At 32.0% G+C, this 25,390-nt stretch overlaps 1 protein-coding gene across 1 annotated transcript; it reads right to left on the bottom strand.

Moving 5' to 3' along the window:
- Positions 1-1,267: 1,267 nt before the first annotated feature.
- On the bottom strand, positions 1,268-25,390 carry LOC133174509 (receptor-type tyrosine-protein phosphatase epsilon-like). The gene is made up of 22 exons (XM_061309622.1): positions 25,306-25,390; positions 24,661-24,915; positions 19,700-19,840; positions 18,461-18,532; positions 17,894-17,991; positions 15,439-15,536; positions 15,196-15,245; positions 14,820-15,112; positions 14,542-14,629; positions 13,504-13,571; positions 13,254-13,290; positions 12,939-13,036; positions 12,619-12,747; positions 9,268-9,416; positions 8,645-8,780; positions 6,169-6,315; positions 4,425-4,518; positions 4,108-4,175; positions 3,750-3,884; positions 2,577-2,722; positions 2,182-2,317; positions 1,268-1,604 (listed from the first exon to the last, which is right to left on the bottom strand). Exons 1-22 carry the CDS (start codon positions 25,388-25,390, stop codon positions 1,527-1,529), a joined length of 2,601 nt encoding a protein of 866 aa, XP_061165606.1. The 3' UTR covers positions 1,268-1,526.

Below are 25,390 nucleotides of genomic sequence, written 5' to 3'. Positions count from 1 at the left end.
GGTATACCGGACTTAATTTACATGCACAAGGCGAAAACATTTTCAAAGTACGTAAAATGATGACGTCACTGGCAATTTGAATTGAAAAAAACAACACCGTTGAGTGTCCAATTATTAAACGTAGAGTATAACCCACAATTTCTTTTCATCAAATGTACTTTTGTCAAAATGTTCTTTTATTTCGCGGAATGTTTGTACCCTTCTAGACCCATTATGCAAGCTTTATCTCTTTATACCTAATGGTGTTATATAGTGTTATATATTTACAGCTTTTTGAGGCAGCAGCTTAGCGTATCGGTCAAGCTTCATGCAGAATTGAATCAACATCTGTATTGCTTGTATTTCAGTTTTCCATGAGTAAAAGACTTCTCAGCTACGTTATTGAAGACGTGAATTCTCATGTGTGTATGATAAAATTTCATTTGAAGTCAATAAACACGTCAATAAAAATTTACAAGGTAACAAAAATCAATTAAAGTACATGATGGTGCGTAACAACAAACATACATTTATTTTATCCATTATTTATTCGATCATGCAAAATCACACCAATGAATAACAATGCTTTTGAGTAATAATAAACAAGTCATGTGTTATAAATGACGTAACTATAATTGACTTGACGGAGTACAAGTGATCCAGAGAAGTTGATGGTCTAATAATTACAAGAATACTTAATTTAATCAAATTTACAATTCTTGTCAAGTTTTAAATAAAATCTATAAAACTAAAATCGAATCATTTATTTAATACAATACAGATAATCAACCGATATATACCTTTTAAAAATTTAAAGAAAATCGCAAGGACGATAAGCGTATTCCCAATTAATCCTAAAAGTGCACAGGCATAAGCTAGACTGTTTGAGCTGAAATATGAAATATTAATTGCTTATATTATGTATTTTTTCAAAAGTGATGGGAGCTGATTGTTGTCTTTAAAATGTTATTTTTATGCAATACAGAATTTAAGCGAAAATGGTATATATAGCAATTGCATGCATTTTCCACATAATTACGGATACTCTAAAAAATCAGAGAGTTACATTGTACTCCCAGCACTTTTTTTAGGTAGATGATGTTGACATCTTTTTAATATTCAAATTTTATTTCCAGAAACATATGTATGCCCTTGCAATAGGGTCATTTTCAACATTCAACATAACATACTGTATATTCTTCTTCTTTTTTTTCAAGAGTACTTGTTATCGCGAGATACCTCTTTAACGTAAAATCGCGAGAACAATAATTCGCGAGTGGACTGGATTTTATATTGATTTCATCACCTTAAAAATAAAAGCGAGATATTTTATTTGGCGGAATTACGCAATAATTAATTCCTCTCGTATATTTAGGAATCTACAGTATCTATTAAATACAAGTCATTTGACAAACAGCTGATACAAGCCCTGTATTGTAACATGTGCTAAGTACGACACAAACAATTCTTTCTATATATTTATGCATTCATATGTCCACAGTTGTGAGCATTACAGTATTAATTCAAGCCTCTGTTGAAATACACTTTTATTGATTGAAGTATATGTTTTCAGTGCCTCTCTGTATGTGGTCATACACAGCCTTGATGACCAATCTGTATTCTTCCTGTAAACAAACACGTATGAATATTCAATTATCAATAGAAACATATTGCTGTTTTTTTTGAAAATATACTGCTTCAGCTTATTTTGCAGGTATCAAAGTGAAACAGAATTGTGTATTTGAGATGATTTGTAACAGATTTATATACTGTAAACAAACTTTTGTTTCAGACTTACGAACTTTAGCAAAACTTTTGTTTCAGATTTATGAACTGTTAACAAATTTTTGTTTGCGTCCAAGAAGTATCGCGTCTGTCTTCCATTCATTTCATTTTCTACTTACACAGAATAATTCCTCAGTTGCAAAAATTCTTCGTCATGATTTCAGTCGATAAATCATGAATAAAATAAGGGCGAATAATCGTTGGTTGACAGTATATTGATAACTTTAAGAAAACAGCCTCTTCAGACATTTTTTTTTTATTTTTTACATGATGTAAAGAATCAAAAATAAAGTGCACAGTCATATAGCGAAGTAAAACTGCTCTTCTGAGCAACGACTGGTGTGTACATACATCTAATAAACTATTATGATTATCAGAGTTTGTGTGAAAAAAAAAGATAATTTCGATAGGACTTACAATACTGGAGCAGAATTCAGGTCTTCGAATTTGAAGTTGTCTTACTGAAGTAAAAACGTCCACGTTTGTATCCATGTTTATTTGTTGAATCACGTTATGAACTGCACAAAAGGCACCACAAATGGTAGCTCCATCACTACAAGGCAAATCGACATTTGATTTTAAAAAAATAACAATATCTAATTTAAATCACTTCTCTTAATAAAAGTCAGCACTCATTTAGTAGAAATAGGAATGATAAAAAAAAATGGAGCTTGCTTTCAAGAACTTAGGAAATTTCCAATCAAAACGGTATATTGAATTTAATTTAGTAATCAAAAACATTTTTGATCATTGTTTCTAAAAAGGTGGTTAGATTTGTATTCATATGTACGTTCGTAAAATTTATATCAAACCTGCTGACAACGATGACAGGATTTTCTCTATCCACACTAAGAGCAACAGAAACCAGGCTTCGAAGCTGAGAAGTATCTAGAGGAGTTCCGGAAAAGTTGATGCTAAACCTTGGTTCTATAACAGTCACTGTGTGAGACTTTTTACTCTACAGAAAATTAACACTTTTTGTCCCCTACATGTGAAACTGGAGGGAGAATACAATTGTTTTCCTCTTACACTTGCCGGTAGGGGACTTGTTTTGCTAATGCAATATTCTCAGAATGCTTGTTTAAAATTTCATTATCATTTCACTTTTTGAAATACTAATAAGATACCAATAATATATATATATATATATATATATATATATATATATATATATATATATATATATATATATATATATATATATATATATATATAAAGAGAGAGAAAGAGGAGGGGGGGGGCAGACAGATGAGAGATACAGAGAGAGAGGATCAAGGCAACAACCATAGTGCAACCTGTTGTTAATTTACATTTTTCTGCCTTATAAGAATTATCGAGCTGCTGACGTCAGTTTCAGATTTTGATTGAAATTGGATGGTGAAGGGATTAGCAGATTTGGAAGAGTTGGTATGACTTGGTACCCATGTCTTACTCTAGAAGGTAAAAAAAATATATATGACTATCATCGTTGAAAAGGTCTCATTTTTATGCATTCGATGACCATTGAGATTCTATAATCAACATTTATTTAAGCTTTCTTTTTATCTGAATCGGGAACATTGCATTACATAATGTTCATATATATATATATATATATATATATATATATATATATATATATATATATATATATATATATATATATATATATATATATATATATATTAGAAAATGAAAATAATATAAAAAAAGTAGCATATAATTCACATTTTGCAGAGTGGGCTATGTTCTAAGATAGAATTTTAGCGACTAAGAACGGTGTCGGTCGTTTCACTCCTTCCATACCGCTTTAATAGCTAAAATTTTACTTAATATAACTTTTATGCACTTTAGCCTAAAAAAGTTGATCCAGAATTTTTCTCTCTATATTTGATTGTGTGGATATGGACTATTGTGAGGCATAAAAAATGCGATTTTTACTATAGCTGGCGGAGGAATAAATTGAATTACCTAAGTTTTCTTATATATAATTCACGCTTACATACCGATTCAATCCCACTCAGTGGATCCAAACAGATGACAGTGTTCGACTCTTGCTCACTGACCAGGCGCAGGAAGTCAACAGTGTCCTCTGCTTGCGGATAGTGCGTTACAATAAACGCCTTATTGTTGATGAATGACTAGAAATAACAACGTATTTTTTTAGTATAGTTAAAATAAGATTTTTGTTAATGTCGAAAATCTTGATCAGACATAATTTCCTCATTCATCTGAGAAATAATTATCTCGCCTAAAGGTAATCAAGTATCTGTTGCGAATTTGACCCTAAAATATTCTCAACATGAATAAAATAATATAAGTATTGGTTATTTTACATTAATTGGAATACATTCTTACCGGTACATATATTGCATTGATGAAACTTCCTCGATTCGGAACAGGGGCTGAGAGATGAACACTGCATTTATCCACTGTTAAAAAGGGAACAAAAGAAAATAATTGGCCTCCAATGTGAACAAATGAGATTTGCAAGCCTGTTTTCTGAATGAATATTGTCCTCGAAAAGATATCTTTAAATACGGTAACTTTATTCAGTAATGTATAACATATAAATATTTAGTTTGAATTTAATCACACGTACATTATTTGCAATAAGGATAAGAACAATCCATTCCATTTTTTAACATATATAAGAAGAATAGATATTGCCATATACTTACAAGGCAATACACCTGTGAAATGTCCGACCTTACAAATTTCTTTGGCAATCATAAAGTCAGTGTCAGTGTATACTGGTCGCATCTTCATCAAAAGCTTAATTCACAAAGTAATGAAGATATTTATCAAGACAAGATTAGGCAATAAATTCTATTTTCAGATCAACTTGCACATTAAAAATAAAAAGATCATTTTAAACAAGAGCATGATTATGTATGGGATCATCAACTAAGTTCAAAAGTTGATGGAAAGAAATTGAACAGAAACTAACTATTTTACAAAAAAGGACTGGTTAACATATGTTAGATTCCGCACATTTCCACTAGATCTCTAAACAAAAAGCTGAATTAGAGGGAAATGATTTTAAATGATTTATTTTTAATCGGATAATAAATCCCTGTAAAACACTTCTATTTCTTTTAAGTGTAAGAAAAAGAATGTCGATATTTTCATAAATCATGTAACTTACTCACCTATTTTGACTATAAAAATAAAGATTTAAATCAAATCAAATTTTGTGAAGGTCATACTCAAGGTACCTGTACATGTTACTTCTCCAAGATATTTTTATTTCAAAATCTTAGTACAATTCATAAAAAAAAGAAAACAAAAGAAAACAAACATACATACATAGAAAGAGTTTTGGACAGATATCAAATAATGAAAATCCTTTTTCTTCTCTTTTCATTAAGTAAGTATTTTTTAGTTGTTGTTTTTTTTTTGTTTTTTTTTTTTTTGTTTTTTTTTTCATCAAAATTTGATTTAGAAAAGGTGCTCAGCATTACCAGACATCAGAGAAAAACCATTCAAAGGTACATCAATTATCAAAACTTACAAATACAGGGAAAAAGAAAAAAAATAAAACTATTTAGAGGATCCTCTACAATTTGTCTCTAAACAGTTGTACGTGTACATTTTATTGATCACAACGAATTAGAACTTTAAATACTTACAAAACAATAACTGGCAGTACATTATAAACATATTTTAATCAATGTCATCAAAAATAGAGAGTTATTTTCTGTGATTTCCATTTTTCATTGCAATTCTTGAACACTTTTTCCCCTAATTCCTTTCCACTGGGGGGGGGGGGGGGGTTGGAAATTTCATTGAGCAATACTTAACGCAGTATACTCAAGCATATTTACACTTTTAGAGTAGATGAACGTCGTTAAAGTGTGTTTGTGACGTAATGATAAATTGAAGTTCTTTAAGAGGGGGTCATGAATAATATTATGACAGAAAAAATATGAAATGTGTTCTTATGAGTTTTCAAACACAGGAATTTAAAAATAAAAAAAATTCTGATATATTTATTATTAAATCATTAGCACCTGTCATATTTTGTAGTAGCCATAAAATAAAGATTTTTTTAAAAAAATAATTTTGAGATGCCTCTTTAAGAAACTAGACGATAGAATTGTGTGTTTCTAACATACAATGTACAATTTAGTATTGCTCATCATATATTACAATTTGAGGAAAAAGTCTATTGTAGGATTTTTAAAATTTGCCTTGAAATGCAATTAAAAAAAGTTTTCCATATAGTCCTATAGTAATTATATCTGTGTTTTGAGACTTTGAGACCGTCCTTAAAATAACCACACTATAGATTTTCCCTAACCTTGGCACGTTTACTGAAGTCAATGTAAGTTACATATGGTATACAATTAAAGAAATGACTACTGTAGTTTTTACGCAATAAAACTACAGTGGGCTCCTTAAATATTTTTTTTATTTGGTTACCTGAAATTCTTTTCGTAAAAAACTCCGATTGGCTGGTTTATCTGTCTTCATTGTTTCGACCTTTTTTGCAAAGTCTTCGATAGTATTGATGTTAACTGGTGACTTAAATATTTCATTCAAAGCCAGAAAAATCGTCATGTACTGTTCCTGAATGAGGAAAAAAGTGTTGATAAAACTTGATTAAGAAAAAGAAAACGATTTGTCTTGTTTTCGTAATGAATTAACTTGCAGAGAAGTTCCTTGGTCAGTTTAAAACAAAATAATTTTTTTTAAATAATAGTGAGGGGAAAATGAAATGTTACATCATCGACAATATGTGACGTATACTGAAAAAAAAAATTAAACAGGAAGAAAAAAATATGAAAATATTGAGCAGGAAAAAAATGTCACCACAGAGACTTCATAATATGAACAAGAGGCCCAAGAGCCTTAACTGTCACCTGAGTATAATACAACAATTTAGAGGATCCATAGAGTATAAAATGAACTGAAAGGTGAAGCTTTGTTGCCCAAAAGCAAGAAAAATAGGGTGATCAGGATCAACAAAATAATTAATCTAGAGTTCATTAACAGTTCATAAATTAGTTCTTATCTGTTCCCCATTTATCACTATCACCAAACAGTATATTAACAAACTATCAAACTATCAGTGCTTCTGTAAAATTCTAATTCCTTGTTGAAATCTCTTACTTTGATGAACATTTAAAAAGACAAGTTGTTTTTGTCTCATTTTTATTTATCTATTACTTACAAGTCTACCTGATCATTAAAACTATGAAAGTACTTTTTGTATTATACAATAAAAATTCTTGCATAATTCTCTTATTCTATTAACCTTTCATGTACATTATTTACAGTGATTAATTATCAAGAGTAAATGGCAAAGGGGAATAACTCCTCTCAGTAGAGTACAAATTAATAGAGCCCTGGGCAGGACCAGAACACTTGACCAAATGGTCGAGATGTTCAAAAAATCTGGTAAAAATACTCTTCCTTATTAAAACTTTTACTCTCTTTGCCTCTGATATGCCCAAGTGCAGAGAAGAGTTTTAAAGAAATAATGTATTTTTATTACAGATTCACTATATTATCAATAGACACCCCCCCCCCCTCCCCAGCGAGAAACACCAGAGCCTCTCACCCTAGGGCCAGAAGTTTGCTCATCATAAGTAATCACTTTGTTTATCTGCTTAACACTAAGAGCAGGCAGGATTATTTTAATAGGATAAATGCATTTTCACAACATAATCAAAAGCCCCACCCCTACACCAGCACATTTGACCCAGGGGTCATGCAATTCACTACTATGGAAGAAGCACTCTTACTCATCATAACTATACACTGAGCTTCTTTGCTTTTTAACCAGGAGCAGAAGAGAATATTTTCAAAAAAAAATTTGCTTTTTCACTATATAATCAATAGAGCCCCCCTCCCCCCTTTTCACCAGAACTCTTGACCCTGGGGCCATAAAATTCAAAATTTTGGAAGAGGCATTCCTTGCTTATCATAACAATGTACTTAATTTGCTTAAATAATAAAGATTTTCAAAGAAATAATGCACTTTCACTATATGATCTATATAGCCCCACCCTAGCACCAGAACCCCTGACCCTGGGGCTATGAATTTCACAATTTTGGTAGAGTCGCTCTTGCTTATCATAACTATATATTTAATTTGTTTAAATAATACCCAGGAGTAGAGAAGATTTTCAAAGAAATAATGCACTTTCATTTTATGATCTAAATAGCCCCGCCCTAGCACTAGAACCCCTGACCCTGGGGCCATGAATTTCATAATTTTGGTAGAGGGCTCAATGCGTATTACAATTATCATGCCAACAGTTTGACTGCTTGATGTCCAGGAGTAAAGAAGATTTGTAAAGATAACACTAAATTTGATGGTTTTAGCCCCACCCCTCACGCCCGGGGGGGGGGGGAGGGGGGCAGGGACCATGAAATTCACAATTTTTGTACCCCTTAATCCATTGATGCTATATGCCAAAATTGGTTGAAATTGGCACAGTGGTTCAAGAGAAGAAGCTGAAAATGTTCAAAAGTTTACGACCGACGGACGACGTATGACGGACAACGACGGACGAAAACAGATAGCAATAGGTCACCTGAGCGACTCAGGTGACCTAAAAATTGAAAAAGGGTGAGGGTTCATATCCCCAAGTGCCCATAAATTAAATGACCTGAAATGTTTTCTTTTTAATATCGTTTGATATGCATTTGAAATGTAGATTATACATTTCTCATTAAGGAGCAATCAATACCTCACTTAAATATATGAATAACTCAAGAAAAGAAGGGAAAAACAATAAAATGCAAGGCAATACACATAAAGCAAAAGTATTTTTAAAAAAGTTAAATAAAATGATTGTATAAAGAAATGATGAAATTAATTAATAATTACATAAATAGATGCAGAAAAAAAGCATTTAAGGTACATTGTTTGTCAAGGAACAAAAATTACGTAGGTTTGGACCATATTCATCCTGTTTTCTCTCATCTTTTTGACATATTCTGCTACGTTAACTTTCTTTCTCTTTCGCCCTTTTCGTTCCAGAGCGTCCAACGCTATATATGTCCCCGTTCTACCTATTCCTGCACTATAACAATAAAACAATATAATTGCATTAATCATACATAAAGATTTGACGAGGCCATTTTATAGATTCCTCGAAGTATGTTTGGGTATTTGTTTCACAGATTTCTAGTCTATATTCTCTATTGCCATGTTAATTCTATTTTTAGCAGAAATAGTCAGGCTGACGGTTTGTTTGAAAATTTAAAGAGGATCATCCTCCGATATTCTGCTTTATAATTCAACAACTGATTAAGTTTGAGCCATCCAGAAACATTAAAATGAAACATAATAATAATAAAATATCTCAAGACATCTTATATGTTATAACATATCAAAGATAGAAAACATAAGATTATGTTCATTATTTTAAAATCTCGACTCTAATAGTAATGCATTGTTTCAATAAAAGAACACTTGGTTTGTAATATTTTATTTATATCTACCGTAATATATAATATTAATCTAAGCTTGTATTTAAGTATTGGTAAACATCATTTGCCAAAATGTACCTGCAGTGTACAATTGTTGGAGAGTTATTCTGATTGGTTCCTGTTCTCGTCACGTGATCAAGAAAGACAACAAGACAAAGGGGATCCGGTGTTCCATGGTCTGGCCACGCCGTGTAATGGTATTGAGTCACCGTCCGTGATTCCTTTGACTACAGTAATGAATGGGATAATAGTTGGAATTGAAAAAAAAACACACACACACACAGACACACACACACACAAAAATAGTTTCCTGAATCGCACCGTCTAGTTAAGGACGCTATTGCAAGGCGTCACGTGATCGACTTATGTGATGTTTAAAAAAAGAAAGTTTACGGTAACTATTTCCGAAATAAGGGGCGTGATATGACAAAAAGTCCTCGTGGCAATATTTCTTGAACAGAGAAAGAATAAGAGTTGCAGAGTGCTGGGGAGCGTCAACGCAATTTTTTTATCCACATGTTTTGTTTTGGCACGTCCAGCTTTTGTGGTAGTTCTGAACATTGAAATCTATTTTTTTTTAATAATAAATTGAATTTATACCTGGATTTTTATGTCCTCTTGTTTTAATTAATTAGAATATTAGAATTTACTATTGAATCTAGAAGCTTCAGACGGCATGATTTTCTTAGTGATTAAACAGATGGATGAACAGATGAACGAACGCGATTTTGATTTTGATACATACGTTATAGACTAGCTTGAGGTTGCATGCTGGACAGGAACATATTTTTTTCCCTCTATAAGATCTTATATCGGCCATGTAAACATTGAATCATCGGTGCATATATTGTGTAAACATTTGTTGTAAAATGTTTTATGCATCGTATTTTGTCAAAAATTGAAACTGGACACACTTCTTCTGACAGAAAAGAAAAGTTTCTTTTTGCATATTTTTCACAAATCTAGCAAAAAATGATTTTTAAAATAATAATTTTGAAAATTCTCGAGGACATGAACAAAGACGCTTAACGCTGGCATATTTTATGAAGCGCATAAGCACGAAGGGATGCAAATTTATGTCATTCAACAATTATTTTTGAAGCTAAACAGTTTAATTCTAGTTTTGACGTCAAGTGTGGAATTATGACGTCACAATGGAGATATTCTTGCTCCCTCATGTACTCATGTACCTAGTTCATAAGAAAATGATGCGAAGAATATAAAGGAAAAAATATTTGCAAATGTAAATATTAATAAGCAAATCACTATTAATTGCCAAATAAGATATTAGGATTTTTATATATTTATTGCAGATAAAAGTTTTTTGAAACAACCCCTATTCATTCACTCTGTTCAGACAAGTGTCTACCCCCTCCCCCCTTCTCCCCCGATTCCATGTCATAGTGCAGAGACCTCGATGTTTGTTCAGCGCATGAACAATTTGCCCCTTGGACCACTGTGCACTGGTTTAGAATATATATATTTATATTGATATAATAACGGAATGAATGTTTTGGAGACGGGAAAATAAAATAAAAAAAAAAAAACAAAAAAAAACAAATGGGCATGTTGTTATTTCTTTGAGTACATGATTTTATTTATTTATTTATTTATTTATTTTTTACTTTTGTTATTCTGATTTACATACAAAATGAACATCAACCACAAGACTTTCAGAAAAAAAGTATTTATTAATCTATACTTATTGTTTTTTTTTTCTGTAGTCTTTTAACAGACTATACATATTTAAGGTTCAGCAGCAAACCATCATGCGAAAATTTATGGAATCTTATAATATTTTAGGGGGGGGGGGGGGTGTTATTGAAATGCAGAAAGCTTCAAAATGAATGTGATGACATTACTTCATATTTTTACCATAAGTCACTTATAATAATTTGTACAAAATATATCAGTTTTAGGAAAATTCGTTGGGCAATATTTTGTCAGAACGTTGAAAAGTGCCCTTGAGGTGAAAATATTACTGCAAATTTACAATGAATACTCCCCAAAGCAGTAATGGCATTACTACATATATCAATAGTTTCCGATACAATTTTTATTTTCATTGAATATAAAGCATATTATTTAATATGTAGTGGAAATTTTTAATTTTGTTTCAATCTTGATACATGTATGGGATACATAAAATTTCAGCTCATAAATATCAATATTTTGAAAAACAGTGGTTACCATGGCAACCATACGCGGGTATGTTAAGGCTACACCCAGAGAATCCTACTTGCCTTTACAATATGACGTCATAGTAAGCTGTATGACGTGAACTTTAGAAATAATGATTTCTTAATATCTATCTTTAAAGTTTAACTTCAGGTCCAAGAAAAAAATGGAATCATTCAAAACATAATATTAACTAAATCTTGTCGTTTTTGGGTGGTATAAATAGCTAGTTATTTAGCACGGGGTTAAATACCAAACCAGTGACGTCATAACTATTGATCAAATATTTGCCGAGTGAAATTAATGGTGACGAGAATTCATGTAAACAAATATATGAAATGGGAGTTTTAAAGCATATACCGTGAATGTTATGTGTGATTCATAAGGAATTAAAGATTAAGAATCGGGTACGCTGATATATTCTTATCATGTTTTCTTATAATGAACACAGTCAGTGCTTGGAAGTCCCTATCAGCCGTTCCTCTGTCGTTCTATAACAACAAAGATGCAAAAGTTCAACACTACGCCGCATACTTTGAAATATAATTTTTGTTTGTATCGAAAGCTTGTATTCTATGGTACTTGGAAAGTGCTGCTAGAATCGTGTGGTCAACATGAATTGATAAAAACTCCTTGATCGTATGTATAAAATGTAAAAAAATTGGTAAGGTTTCATGCGAAACTGGAATATTTTTTTCTGTGTCAGGAGAGTAGGATTCTAGCAGCACTTTTCATAGCCCAGTGATGTTTTTACATACTGATTTTCACTAAAAGAAATGAATTATCACCGGGGTAGTGTTGAACTTTTCACTTTTTCATTAAGGCATTTTTTCTATTTATAGACGTCACGTGATGACGTCGTAGTGGAGTGCTTCTTTTAGCCTAAGACTCAATGACGTCTACATGTATATAATGGATAATAATAGTAAATGTTTTATCTATGGTTTTTCCGATTTATCAATGTTACATCTTACGAAAAAAGTCTAATTTTGCCGAAATATGATCTGGGTACTGCCTTAACATACCTGCGTATCATCTTTATAAGCCTGATGATCATGGTTGACATTTTCATATTATGATACCACCAACGTAAGGCAAATTATATGTAAAAATGAGAAAAATTCATTTAGCAGATTTTCTTCATAGACCCTTGCAATCGCTTTCTTAAATCTAAAGAAAGTCTTTGTCACATAAAAGTAAGTGAAGTATGATACTTGTTTGTATATTATGGAGTTTTCTGATAAAGCTTACTTCATCGTGTCTTGCAGTCATTCTGCGTACAATAAAGAATGCGTACTCTTTTTGCTCCATCAATTGTACGAAAATATTACCATAGTTTGCATTCTTATCTACATCTGGCCAATACTGATGGCACTTTATCTGAAAAAAGAAAATGGAACATAAAATCAAAAAGAAAACTTTTAAATTAGCCTAGACAGACACTATTATGACTTACTAAAATATAAATTGAAACTAAAAAAGGAAAGAGTTAAGGGAGAAACTAAAAAAAAGTAAGCTTAAGATTACATACATGTATGATTGCCGTCAAGTTCATCACAAAATAAACATACCCAGGGTCCTTCTCTCAGGTTTGTCAACATGACAATGGAGAACACATTTTCTTGCCAAATCATCGTCCAAAAATCGTCAAGTGTATTCTGCTTTGGTCCTACAAGAGACATATAAACGCTAAAAACAACTGCATTTTTTTATGTAGATATATCTTTTCAAATATATATTCAAGATTATGTTGTAAATACACTTATTCTCATAATTCTTGTCTGAGGCTTATTTGAAACCAAAAATGTAACCATCATACGAAAATAAATAAATAAATACAACCTATAAACATAAAATATACTGTACGAGTTTCGAGACATGTATACCTTGTGCTGCGATATACTCTCTTACACTCACTGGGCCCTGTAAATTACGAAGACAAAGCTCAGTATCAAATTTCATACGTATTTCTTTAAGAGGCACGAATAGCTCATGTAAAGTAAGTAAAAAAAAAAAAAAAAAAAAAAAAAAAAAGAAGAAAATGACGATTTGATATTTTCTACCTTGCAAGGAAATGATTTTTTGTTCATAGTGGTGTTACTATAAAACATGAATGTGCATGACAATGTTGTTTACCTCGATATAGTTTGCATTGATGTAGTCGGATCCTGATTTCGTTCTCAATATTACCCTTGAATGATCATCTATTTTGGAGGAAAGAGTAATATGAGTATTCTTACAATAATATCGTATAAACAGTGTAATAATAAGAAGGAAAATAAAAGTACTTAGTATTATATTATTTCAAACCATAAAATCCACACCTTATTTATTCTCATTTGGTATATACGAGGTTCTAAGGTTTTCGGTCATGATTGTTCTTTCCAATGGGACAATTGAACATGATAAAACATTAAGGGAACACTACCGAAATACGGTGTCTGCATAAAAATTTTTGCGGTATGCGTTTGTGCGGATATCCTACTTTTCTCTTCCTGTACGTTACCTTTCTTTCGCTGAAGATCTTTGGAAATAAGTCACAACTTTGAAATTGCTTGATTTGAAGAAGATAATTGGAATTTCTATTCACATCAAATACGCGCCTTTTTTTTTTTTTTTTTTTTTTTTTTTTTTTTTTTTTTTTTTTGATATCGAAAAATCTCTTTATTTTAGTTCCTCGTGCATTGTACATTAAATTAATTTACTTTCGTTCGCTATTTATTGATTGATTTATTATTTATTCATTATCTTCTTTTTTATTTATTATTATTATTTATTTATTATCTTCTTTCTATGATATATATTTTGATATCCCCTGCCAACATAGTTGCAAAGCACTTGTGCGTGTGAGAAGTAAGGGAATGCGTAACGAACGGTACACAAACAATACTTTATATCGGGATCGATCGATCTTTTGCAAGAAGATGCCGCATTTGCTGACCACGTTTTCTTTCATGTGCTTCCTTTCATGATCACTCTAGTCTCAGACAAGGGCATAAATTATATAATTGTATGACGTTAACATTAGAATACTATGCATTATAAAAATATATTTTGACATTTTTGTACAATCAATAACATATGAAAACAGGAGCATATGGAACATTTGGCTATGCAATATGAGTAATTTAAAACTCCCATTTTAGAACCGTAAAAGTATTACTTGATACTTACAGGGAAATGTAGCTTTATATCTATTTTTATCAAGATTTTCCTTTCTTTTTCCGGCTTCACACTTGAATAGTTCCCCGTATGGTAATGCCTGCGGTGAATATAAATAACACCTTCCACACAGTATGTCAATATGCATAGTGCAATTTCAGTGATTATTGATATAGACTGCGTATCAGAAGTGTAAGCTTTACAACATCATTTTAAAAGTCATATTATAATTACCCTTATCAACTTTATAATTATAAGTTATGAAGTTTTTCTCTTTTTTGCTTTATTACCGCATATTCTTTTTGAAATCCGGCATCTCCATCCTTTCTTTTCTCAGCTATAACCGACTCCAGTTGATTAAGAGGTATGTCCAGCATTGTCGTTTCATTTGCATAAAAGTCTCGATAGGGATTTTCCAAGTGTAACAACTCATCTTCATCGACATCAATATCATGACCCTTCGTCTTGCGTCTAGTGTGTATAGGATTTCCAATATCTCTATGTTTACTTCTTTGATGTTCGGTTGAGGACTGAGGTTTTGAATTAGTAGAAGTAGATTCTGCACCACCAATTCCCATTTTGTCTGAAAACAGATAAAATCCAACAGTCATTCCTGAGTGTGGTTAATGTAGAGTATGGAAAAAAAAAAACATTTCAGGCAATTACAATGCTTTGTTCCTCCAATTTGTCCACTTCCGACTTCTTGTAGACTGCGCCTGGAACATGAGAAAATTAAAAGTACAAATAAAAGCAAGTCTAGATTAATGGTTATAGACATTTAATTAGGCGTTCTTCTTCTATTCCAAGGCAAAAAAGGTAATCGCTGGTTATTTTAAAGAATATATAAAACATATTTATTTACATACATTATAAAGTTTATGAATGAAGCATAGCAAATTAAAGAATTACCTTCTTAGAACCAGAATCAGAACAGCTACAACGATAACAGCAATGACAAGTCCACAGATCCCTCCAATGACGGAGCCAAGTGTATTATTAGCGTAAGTCTGTAATATGTGTTGAATATATTGATACAATTTCCACTGTGTAAGTAGGGATAGAAATATGTCGTGTTCGGAATATATATATATATATATATATATATATATATATATATATATATATATATATATATATATATATATATATATATATATATATATATATATATATTAGATACAAGGTAAAAGATTGTATTTTATATAAAGTACTAAAATGACCAACGACACGAACAATATAGTACATAGGTTCCCAGTCTTTTTTTGGCCGATAGAGTTTATATTTTTCTTAGTCATGGAATAGTGACTGGTAAAAGCCGCACGAATCTTTCTCGGTGTCTTTTCTTGAGAAATAGTCCTTCAGTCGTAGCCTCCGAAAGAATGCTCGAGTGTCCTCTCTGACTTGTTTTTCCTCGACTTCGTGTGGCGTGGGACAGAAATTCAGTCCCTTTGAATGAAGTGAGATTTCTGATTCAGAAAGAGGAACATTGGATTTGTTAAGCACTGGGCAGACGTCAAGAGTTTATGAGGATTCGTCCAACGTGTTGATCTTTTTGCGCTTGAAGTGTCTTAAGCGGGTTTTTTTGTGATTTACTGACTACTAGGACTTCTCTCCCGTTGATCTTGGTCTGTGAAACACGAATCAGACAAATTCCCACCTGTATCTCATGCCGTCAAGCTGTCATCCCCAACACACATTCAAAGGTGTGTCTAAGGGTCTAACCACTTGAATCCGCCGCATCTGTTCAACCTCTGCTTCATACCAAGAACAGAGCAATCTCCTAAAGTTCCATTTATGCAAGAAAGGCTACAAAGCCCATACCGTACAAACTGCTATTGCTGAAATGGCAGGACACGACAGACAATACCTTTTACATTACAAAGAAAAAAACAGTAGCAGCTAGGTTCCACTGGTAACCACATACTATCCTAACCTCAAGAACTCAACGATATTCTTAATAAGAACCTCACAGTTTTTTACTCCAACAAAAGAATGGCTGAGATCTTACGGGAACTTCATTGGCTGCCTATAGGAACTTGAAGGATATGGAACATGTAGTAAGAATCAGATTGGACAACCCATTACCCAACGGGGGTTTAAAACTTGTTATGACAGAAGGCGTCTTCTCTGTAAACACAGCTCTGACACAGACAGTTTTAATAACCCGATATCAGGCCGCAACTTCAGAATATTAGGGAACTTCTCCTGTCAAACAGATAACTGCATTTATCTCATCAGCTGAAAAGTACATGTATGTCAAAAGCAATATGTTGCGGAAACGGTGATCTCCTTAGAAGAATCAATAATCACCGCTCGACCATTAAGACCAATAAAATCAATGAACCAGTTGGGGAACACTTCAACCTCGAAGGTCAAAATGGGAGGACATGACAGCAGTGGTTATTGAACATAATCCAATATGGACAGAGGCTCAGAGAAAAAGCAAGGAAAAGTTATGGATGCACAGACTGAAGTCATTCCGCCCTAATGGGATTAACAAACTAAATGACTTCACCAGGATGAACGTAAACTAGATCAAATTCCTGATTGTGACAAACAAGAACATTCTCTCCATATAGTGTAATCTTTACAGTTAATTTACATTATCAATTTTGGATCGACCAACACACAATTATTTTTGCTTACATTTTGGTTTATTATTTCTTTTATCCGAAAAACAGTCCTCAAAACATTTCCAAATTTATAAAAGATCCAAATTCATATTTTAAAATTTCCCTTCTACATTATCTTTCTTTGGTTTCTTTTATAATGTATAGTTCTGCTATTTTGAGAGAATAAGACAGTGCACGATTTACTACATGGTCGTAATTAATTAGCGATAATTAATTCTTACAATTATGTACATCGCACTTCCCCAGAGTACACCCGACAGACCTAACGTATTTCATAGCAGTCCGGATATCATTCATTACAACTGGTTATAAACTTCAAATTAAACATGTGACATTGTATATAATTATATATTGTTTGATAGTTTAGTAGTAGTGCTAGTTGTTGTTTCTCTAATTCCCGAGGAAGGGACAGGGCGTCAAGATAATTTGACAATTTTTAATTGTTAGTGTCATTGGTCATTTTTGGTGCTTTATATATATATATATATATATATATATATATATATATATATATATATATATATATATAGAGAGAGAGAGAGAGAGAGAGAGAGAGAGAGAGAGAGAGAGAGAGAGAGAGAGAGTTTAAGTTTACAAATACATTTTTATCTTTTTTAAAAAGCTATTAATAAAAATAATATCTTTTCAAAGTAGATTCTTATTTCTAAAACATTATGAGAGTATCTATAGAGAATGCTTTGGGAGAAAAAGAAAAGAAAAATCACCTTTACCTTTGGACAATATCCAGTGACAGAGTCACACGTATTATTAATACAGCTCTTGCTACAGTTGTTTAAGCAGTCAAACCCGTATGTGTCCGAGCTACAACCTGAAAACCAGCACAAGATGCAAAAAGATCACAAATAATGAGACAGCTGAGTATGATACGGGTAATGTCATCCCACCTTTTGGTGAACTCATAACTCTTTGCATTACTGTAGATTCCTAAATGTTCGCGAGGATTTAATTATCGAGTAATTACGCGAGAAGCACCACTCGCGAAATAAAATTACTCGCTTTTATATTTATTGTGCTGAAATCAATGTAAAATCTCCTGATTAACCGTCCGCTCGCGAACTATTGTTCTCGCGATTTGAAGTCAGCCATTTCGCGAAAATAAGTACTCGCGAAAAATAAGGAATCTACAGTATATATCCTGATAAATGATGGTCTCTCTTCAACCTTTTCATTTCAAAGTATTCTGTTACTATTTTTAAGGTACTTGCATATTGTTGATGTCCAACACCATTGCTTGCTCACAGGACAACATCATTTTTTTAGTATTCCATACATTATACCTGCGATAAACTTTGGGGACAATTGCTGTGAGGAGTCTCGAACAAATAGCTGAAGGTGCATACGGATTTTACCTTTAGATTAACAATTTTCAAACAATGCATAGTTTCCCATGCATTAGCAAAACCAAAAAAAAAAAAAATCTTAAAGACTAACTAAAAGTTAAAGAAATGCACTTGACCTCATATAATTCTATGCAGCTGGAGAAAAATAAATGGTTGAAAATGATAGAATCGTACTGTGTGGACAGAACGATTCTTGAATTGGGTACATGTAACTGGAAGGAAAGCAAAACATTAGCAAGTGATATTCCTTAGGATTAGAAAAAAATAGGAAATTTGCATGATATGCATACCCTGAGTACAGTGTATTTCTTTGTATCCTTTTGCGCATCCATTCAAACAAATTCCATTGATGTGATGACATTTCGTTGAATATCGACAGTTCCCACAAGGCTTACTACATTGCTTTCCGTACACATTGCCAGAACATTCTATTTGAACAGAAAAGGGGCTAAATGATCCGAGGAGCACCTTTCGTTTATTATTATTATTATTATTATTATTATTATTTTCTGAAAATTATAATATAAAGATATTTACCTACATATGGATCATAAAACATCTTTACAATAATGCAAAATATATTTTTTAAAAATGTATTTCGGATATATATGTATAATACAATAAAACCTTTTGTTCAAATCACTTAAAAAAAAAAAATATTTGCACCTCTTTAATTTACCTTAAATTAGCTACATATTTTCTGGCGCATACATGTATCATAAGATACAGAAAGCAGACATATTTTTAAATCAATAGTAGACTTGGTCCCAACATCTAACATTTTTTGTGTTTTTATATATTAATTTATATATAAATCCCTATCTTTACTGTTATTACTTCTGAATGAAATAACATACTGTAAGGATTTTCTTTTGTTCTTTGAATTATTATGTTAAGGCTACGCCAAGAGATTCTGACTTGGCGAAATCTGCGAAACGATATGCAATCACAGAAATCTGTATCACGTGAACTTTACAGCTGATATTTTTTAAAAATATTTTTATTTATGGATTTATCTGAACAGCCAAAAATAATGCAAAGACATTGAAACAGAATGGATGCAAAAGCTGTCATTTTCTAAAGCTATATAAAACTAAGTATTTATCACAGGGTTTATGTACTTTACAATAACGTCATCAAAATCAAATTTTGTTTGAATGAACGAGAAAGCTATACTCTGATCGCATTGACGTCCCTCCCAGCCCGGCTGACATCCTCCTTCACATTCTCCAGTTGTCCTCTTACAAGTTTTTGGTACGCCGCAGTTGACGCTACAATTCTGTTTACAGTAATTTCCAAAAGTTCCCTCCGGACAGGCTATAATAAAAAAAAACAGTTACAAACTAAACACGATTTACTGATACATTTCCTTAAAACGTTCATCAGGACATCCTTGTTTGACCATATAATTTTGCATATAAAATGAAATACTTATATTTTAATTATTCATGAATGTTAGATATTGAATATTTGAAGGAAACAGAACAAACAAGAAGTAAAAATAAAAGTAGCTAATATGATACAAAAATCATTTCGTTAATAAAAGTTATCATTTTATAGTCTATATATAGCCCCTTTCAAATCTACACAACGCAAAAAGTTCATAGCACTATATATTCACTAGATTTGAGGCCGTATTCACCGGAGGCACAGTGTGCAGGCAGCGGCGATTGTGACGTCCGAAAGACAAAGGGTTGCAACGGCCGGAGCAAGTCGTGTATATGAGCATGGAAAATGTTTGGCAAGCCTATGGCCAGATTATTATCAGAACAATTTAACGTAAAATGATGTCTCACACACTACGAAAGGAAACACAGAAGTACCTTGGTAAATGTACCTACCTCCTCCATTAAGGTCACTTGTGTAAGATAGTTCCTGGCAGACTAAATGACGTATTAAAGATGACAGGCAATTTAACAAAGTATTGAGAGAAGATAACTTTTAATCTTGACTTTATAATTTGTGCGACAGAAGTTGGTTAATGAAAATGGTGTCATCATGCAGCCTTCAATGTCTTATTTATTCGAATACGACTATATAATGGCACAATTTTAAACTCTGTGGGAGGTGAAAATGGTTTGACATTCACTATAAGAATATCGATATTGACCTCTGTTTCGCCTCGTCAATATTGGTATTTTTCTGGTGAAATATCAAACCATATTCACCAACCAAGAGTCTATTTTATTCCTATTCAAGGTAACGTGTTAATATTACAACTATAAACCTTTTTTTCTAAGAAATTCTTTAATCTTATTTATATTTCAGCATTGTATTGGTATCCATGTAAATTGATTAAAGCAATGAATTTTTCACGGAGGGTCCTCAAGTACATAAAGAACAACAATAAATAATTGATTGTATGCAAACAATTATCCAAATATGTTCCTTTTTGATAGCAAAGCACAATTCATTATCAAATTTAGTCCTAATTAAACATGAAGGACAATGTGTAAATACATGTCATATCCTCACAAATTCCTCAGTATAATTTTTTTTGACAGGGATCGACACGCCTGGCTGAAAATGGAAAGTTGTTACTGACTCTAGATTTCTTACAAATTTGATCGAACTTACGTGTTTTGCATCTATTTCCGAAAAATCCAACGTCACATCCGTTTTCACATCTCCCACTTACATGGTTACAAGTCGCTCTGTTCATACACTTACCACAGCGTTTCTTGCAAGCATCACCATAGTAATAACGATTACAGGCTGATGACAAAAAATAATTAGTTGAATATAGTACGTTTGTGCCCTATCGTCATTAATAATAATAATAATAATAATCTTATAATTTTTCATTTAAAACAATTAATATAAATTATGTTTTATTTATGTAGTAACTTTTTTTTATATTTTACTTCTTACAAATCATACAAATAGTACAAAATAAGGTAAACCGCAAATAGAATTTGATATATAAACATTATTTACGATTTCTTTGACACGGATTACGTATTATCTGTTTCATTTCAAGTGATTTGCATTAGGTTTTCTTGACAAATCAGTTTCAATATGTTTCTGTCTATGACAGTTCAAGATAAATACAAAACACATTTTTGGATACATGTACCCATTATCTTACTACAACGACACCATTATTTGAATAAGAATCCTTAAAACGACTTCGTAAATAATTTCTGTTTACAGGCATACTGTAAACCAACTATTATTCGCGTCATCTTTTATTCGCGATTGGTCAGTTTAAAATCAATCTGCGACGATTAATTTCCGCAACTCAGGAAACATTCTCTAGAAATACAAAGTAAAATAAATGGTTCGCAGCGATTAATATTTGCGAGTAAATGTAGGTCGTGAAAGTCGCGAATATTTCTCTCACGCAAATAAAAGTTGGTTTACAGTATCTATTTCTGTATATGTTCTCAAACACATGTTCTTTTGCTACTTATCTTTGGTTTTCTTTTCTACATTTAAACGTCATTCTAATTTCATTTAAGCCCATAAAATGAAGATTGTGGTTGAAAAAAGAAATGCATGAAATATCAATTTTTAACTACTTTATGTTGAATGTTCAAGTCCAAACTAGGCGTTTGTTCGATGAATCAATCTGCTTGTATGAAATCATTAAGAGTGCAGCGATACTGCTTTTTCGTATAATTCCGAGAGAAAAAAAAATCTCAAAATTATTTTAACATTAAGAATTGTCATTTTAATCTTAAAGAACAGGAAGCTGTTAGAAATTTGAATTTCTTCGTAGCATTTATTCTCAAAGAATGTACAATATGTTACATGTAAACCTACACAATAATTTTTCAATTCGGTTTAACACCTTTTTTTTCTAAGATAGGATAGCTGACCCTTACATTTTTAAGTGTAGATATATTTTATCAATTACTAGTATACAGAATCCTAATATTTCAACAAACTCCGCTATTTGCACCAATGTTTTTATTCTGAATGGATTTTCAAAGATGATTTGGTTTTCATAGACTTACGTAGTTGACATTGATGACCTTGGTACCCAGGTTTACATCCTTGACAAACGCCATCTTTTATATCACAATATCGGCAGGTTGGATTGAGACAAGATAAGGAACAATTATATCCATAGAAACCGCTATTGCAACCTTTAAAAAATGTACGAAATTATAGAGATAAACAGAATGCCTTAGGTTCCATGCTTCAAACAAATATAAATCTACTACAAGTGCGCATTGATATATTATAGCCCCTACTTTTCTGTCTTTAAATTATCCCTTATCAAATTTTGAGACCATTGTTGGCTTTATCGTAGACTGGGGTCATGATTTAAAAAAAATCCTCAAAGCATCGGGATTAAATAAATGAATGTGTCTCACTGTTTCCCATTTTGTTCCTTTTTCAAATGTTAAACATCCAACAAGCATACCTTATCAAAATTTAGCCATTGGGTCCATGATTTAAAAAAAATAAAAAAAATATTCTCTATATCCTAATGAAAAAAAGATGAAGATAACAAACAGTGATTGAAAACTCAAAAAAAAAAAAAAATCTATCAAACAATACCACTTTGTAAAGAATATTTAGAACACGGACCCCTGGATATTCCAGAGGTTGGATCAGTTGCCTAGAATTAGTAAGCATGGTTCTTAAATTGTCAAAATTTTATTTTCAGCAATTTCTTCCTATAGATTGCTAGGTCGGTTGTACGAATACATTTCAGGGACGCGAAAGTGAGAGAACAATAATGGCTGTGTTGTCCCTTGATCTGTTACCACTATACTAGATGATTGGAGATTTGGAAGATGCATGTAAAGTGTGCTTATCAACTTTAAAAAAAAATTCCCAACAAATGTTAAGTTCATTTCCTGAACCTTTCATTTCATATACATAATTTCAGGATTATAGTACAATTTACTGCATTTCACAATTAGCGATTTTCTGGAGTCATAAATTACCCTGTCTACCTGAACTCTGAGTGCTCCGACGGGCCTTAAAAGAATCAAGTCGACAAAAAAAGACATGCCGATTTCTAAAAAAATATATATACATATATATTTTTTCGCACTTAAAGTGTTTAAAACTTCTTCACTTCTCTTCAGAAAAAAAAAATGTTGAAAAGTTTTAAAGTTCCAGAATTTGTCTATCGCAAAGTCAATTTAAGTTGATCGCCAATTTGGCGACTTGTGGAGAAATTTATGGCACCAATCAAAAGTTTTTTTTATCGCCATGGCAACTAAATTAGTCGCCAGTTAGAGCCCTGTATGCTGTTTTATATCTACACTATTAAATTCACTTTGTCTCAGTCGATACTGAGTTTTTGGAGAGAAAGAAATAAACCAACAACTTTTACTAGGAGTTCCTGTAGACCTTTCAGAAATAAAGCTATTGAATAATAAAATAACAATCACATTAGCACCAAGTGGTCACCAAAGTTTGTATAACAAAACATAGGAAATGCATAAATCCTTTTGATGTATACTAGATGTTTGGTTTTTCTTGTAAGTTGGGAAATATTTGTTCATATTTTAAACGACAAACGGTTTTTTTTTTTAAATATATTTGTTTTAGAGACAAAATTCGTTTGATATTGAAAAATCTAGAAATTTACTATACATCTATACATTTAAAGGCGGACATATTGAGTTACTGTCTGGAAAGGAATAAATCGATGAAAATAATTTGTTGGAAAAAAAATTGCCTTCCTTAGATCGAACAGATAAGGGTTAAAGTGCAACCAATACATACATTTACCTTGACTCACGCATAATTTTTGTATATCAAAATAGTTATGAATAATCTTGCAGATATTATTGAGAAAAAAAATCCTTTTTTATTATTATTAAACCTATAATACACACATATTTTCACATAACTGCAATGTTTCTTCGAAGGGGACAGTACCTATCACCACATGTCAGCACTTGTCTATTTTTTTCCCAGTAGAGACAGTAAAACGGATCAGTAGTTGTCTATGTTTATTTGCACTGAAAAAGTTTGTCAGTACTTTAAGTTTATCATAACCGGCATTAAAAAATATCAGTATTTTCCTACATTTTGTAGTACACACAGTATATTGACAGTAACTGTCTATAGTTGTCAGTAAAAAAATAGAAATGTGAGCATGTTTCTGGCTTAGTGGTGTTTGTAGATATGCAAATTTCCCTGCAACAAAAATGAATTTAAAGACTTACCGTATACTTCCACTTCACACAAATCAGTGTGTGCATCTGGAGAAAAGTTACGTGCATTTGTTGATTCCTGGGGTCTTTTGTTGAAATAAATGACGTATTGCCCATGTACAGGACAGGTTAAGTTGACGACAGCTGGTATTGTGGATCTGGTGTAGTTTGTGTCGTGAAAACATAAGTGACCATCTTCAATGCTTGTTGTGTTTGATATATACACATAAAATCCCAGAAATCTTCGTGTAAAACCATTCTTAGCATCTACAATGAATATAAAAGGTCGCATAACTTTGTATTTTGACAAAAACGTTTTAGAATTTTAAATACATCATTCTTATGATGATTTATCTCTACTATCACTTGTAGGGAAACAAAAATTTCAATAAAATTTTGTAGATTTCAAAAATGCATTTAATCCGAATGCGTCGTATTACGATAGATGCCATTGTCTTCTTTTTTATTGTTATTGTTATGCACGTGCAACGAAAAATTGTTTCTGCAAGGTTAAATCAGTTGAGTATTTTTGGGGGGTGGGGATGATAAACATGTAATATTATTGAAATATAAATATAATTACTCCATTCGACATTGTCCGTCCTGTAATAAATCCTTATATCGTGAATGCTGTGGATAGATGTCAAGTCAACCCACCAGGTAGCGTTTCGGTGTCCATCAGCTGATACAGTACATTGTCCTCCAAAGGCCGAGAGGTCAGTCTTCCGACCATCAACAGCAT

Source organism: Saccostrea echinata, unplaced genomic scaffold (assembly GCF_033153115.1).
Source record: "Saccostrea echinata isolate AGI-Se365-2 ecotype Australia unplaced genomic scaffold, CSIRO_AGI_Sech_v1 ptg000058l, whole genome shotgun sequence".
Lineage (NCBI taxonomy): Eukaryota > Metazoa > Mollusca > Bivalvia > Ostreida > Ostreidae > Saccostrea > Saccostrea echinata.
This window is presented reverse-complemented; position numbering and strand designations above follow the sequence as displayed.

What these genes read in the sequence shown, in the direction of transcription:
- LOC133174509 (XM_061309622.1), bottom strand. Translation starts at nt 25,390, where the DNA reads ATGCTGTTGATGGTCGGAAGACTGACCTCTCGGCCTTTGGAGGACAAT. An exon ending in GGGACGTCAATGCGATCAGA is followed by an intron (nt 18,533 to 19,699) that starts GTATAGCTTTCT and finishes GTTAATCTAAAG; the next exon opens with GTAAAATCCGTATGCACCTT. An exon ending in CTGATTCTGGTTCTAAGAAG is followed by an intron (nt 15,246 to 15,438) that starts GTAATTCTTTAA and finishes CTCATGTTCCAG; the next exon opens with GCGCAGTCTACAAGAAGTCG.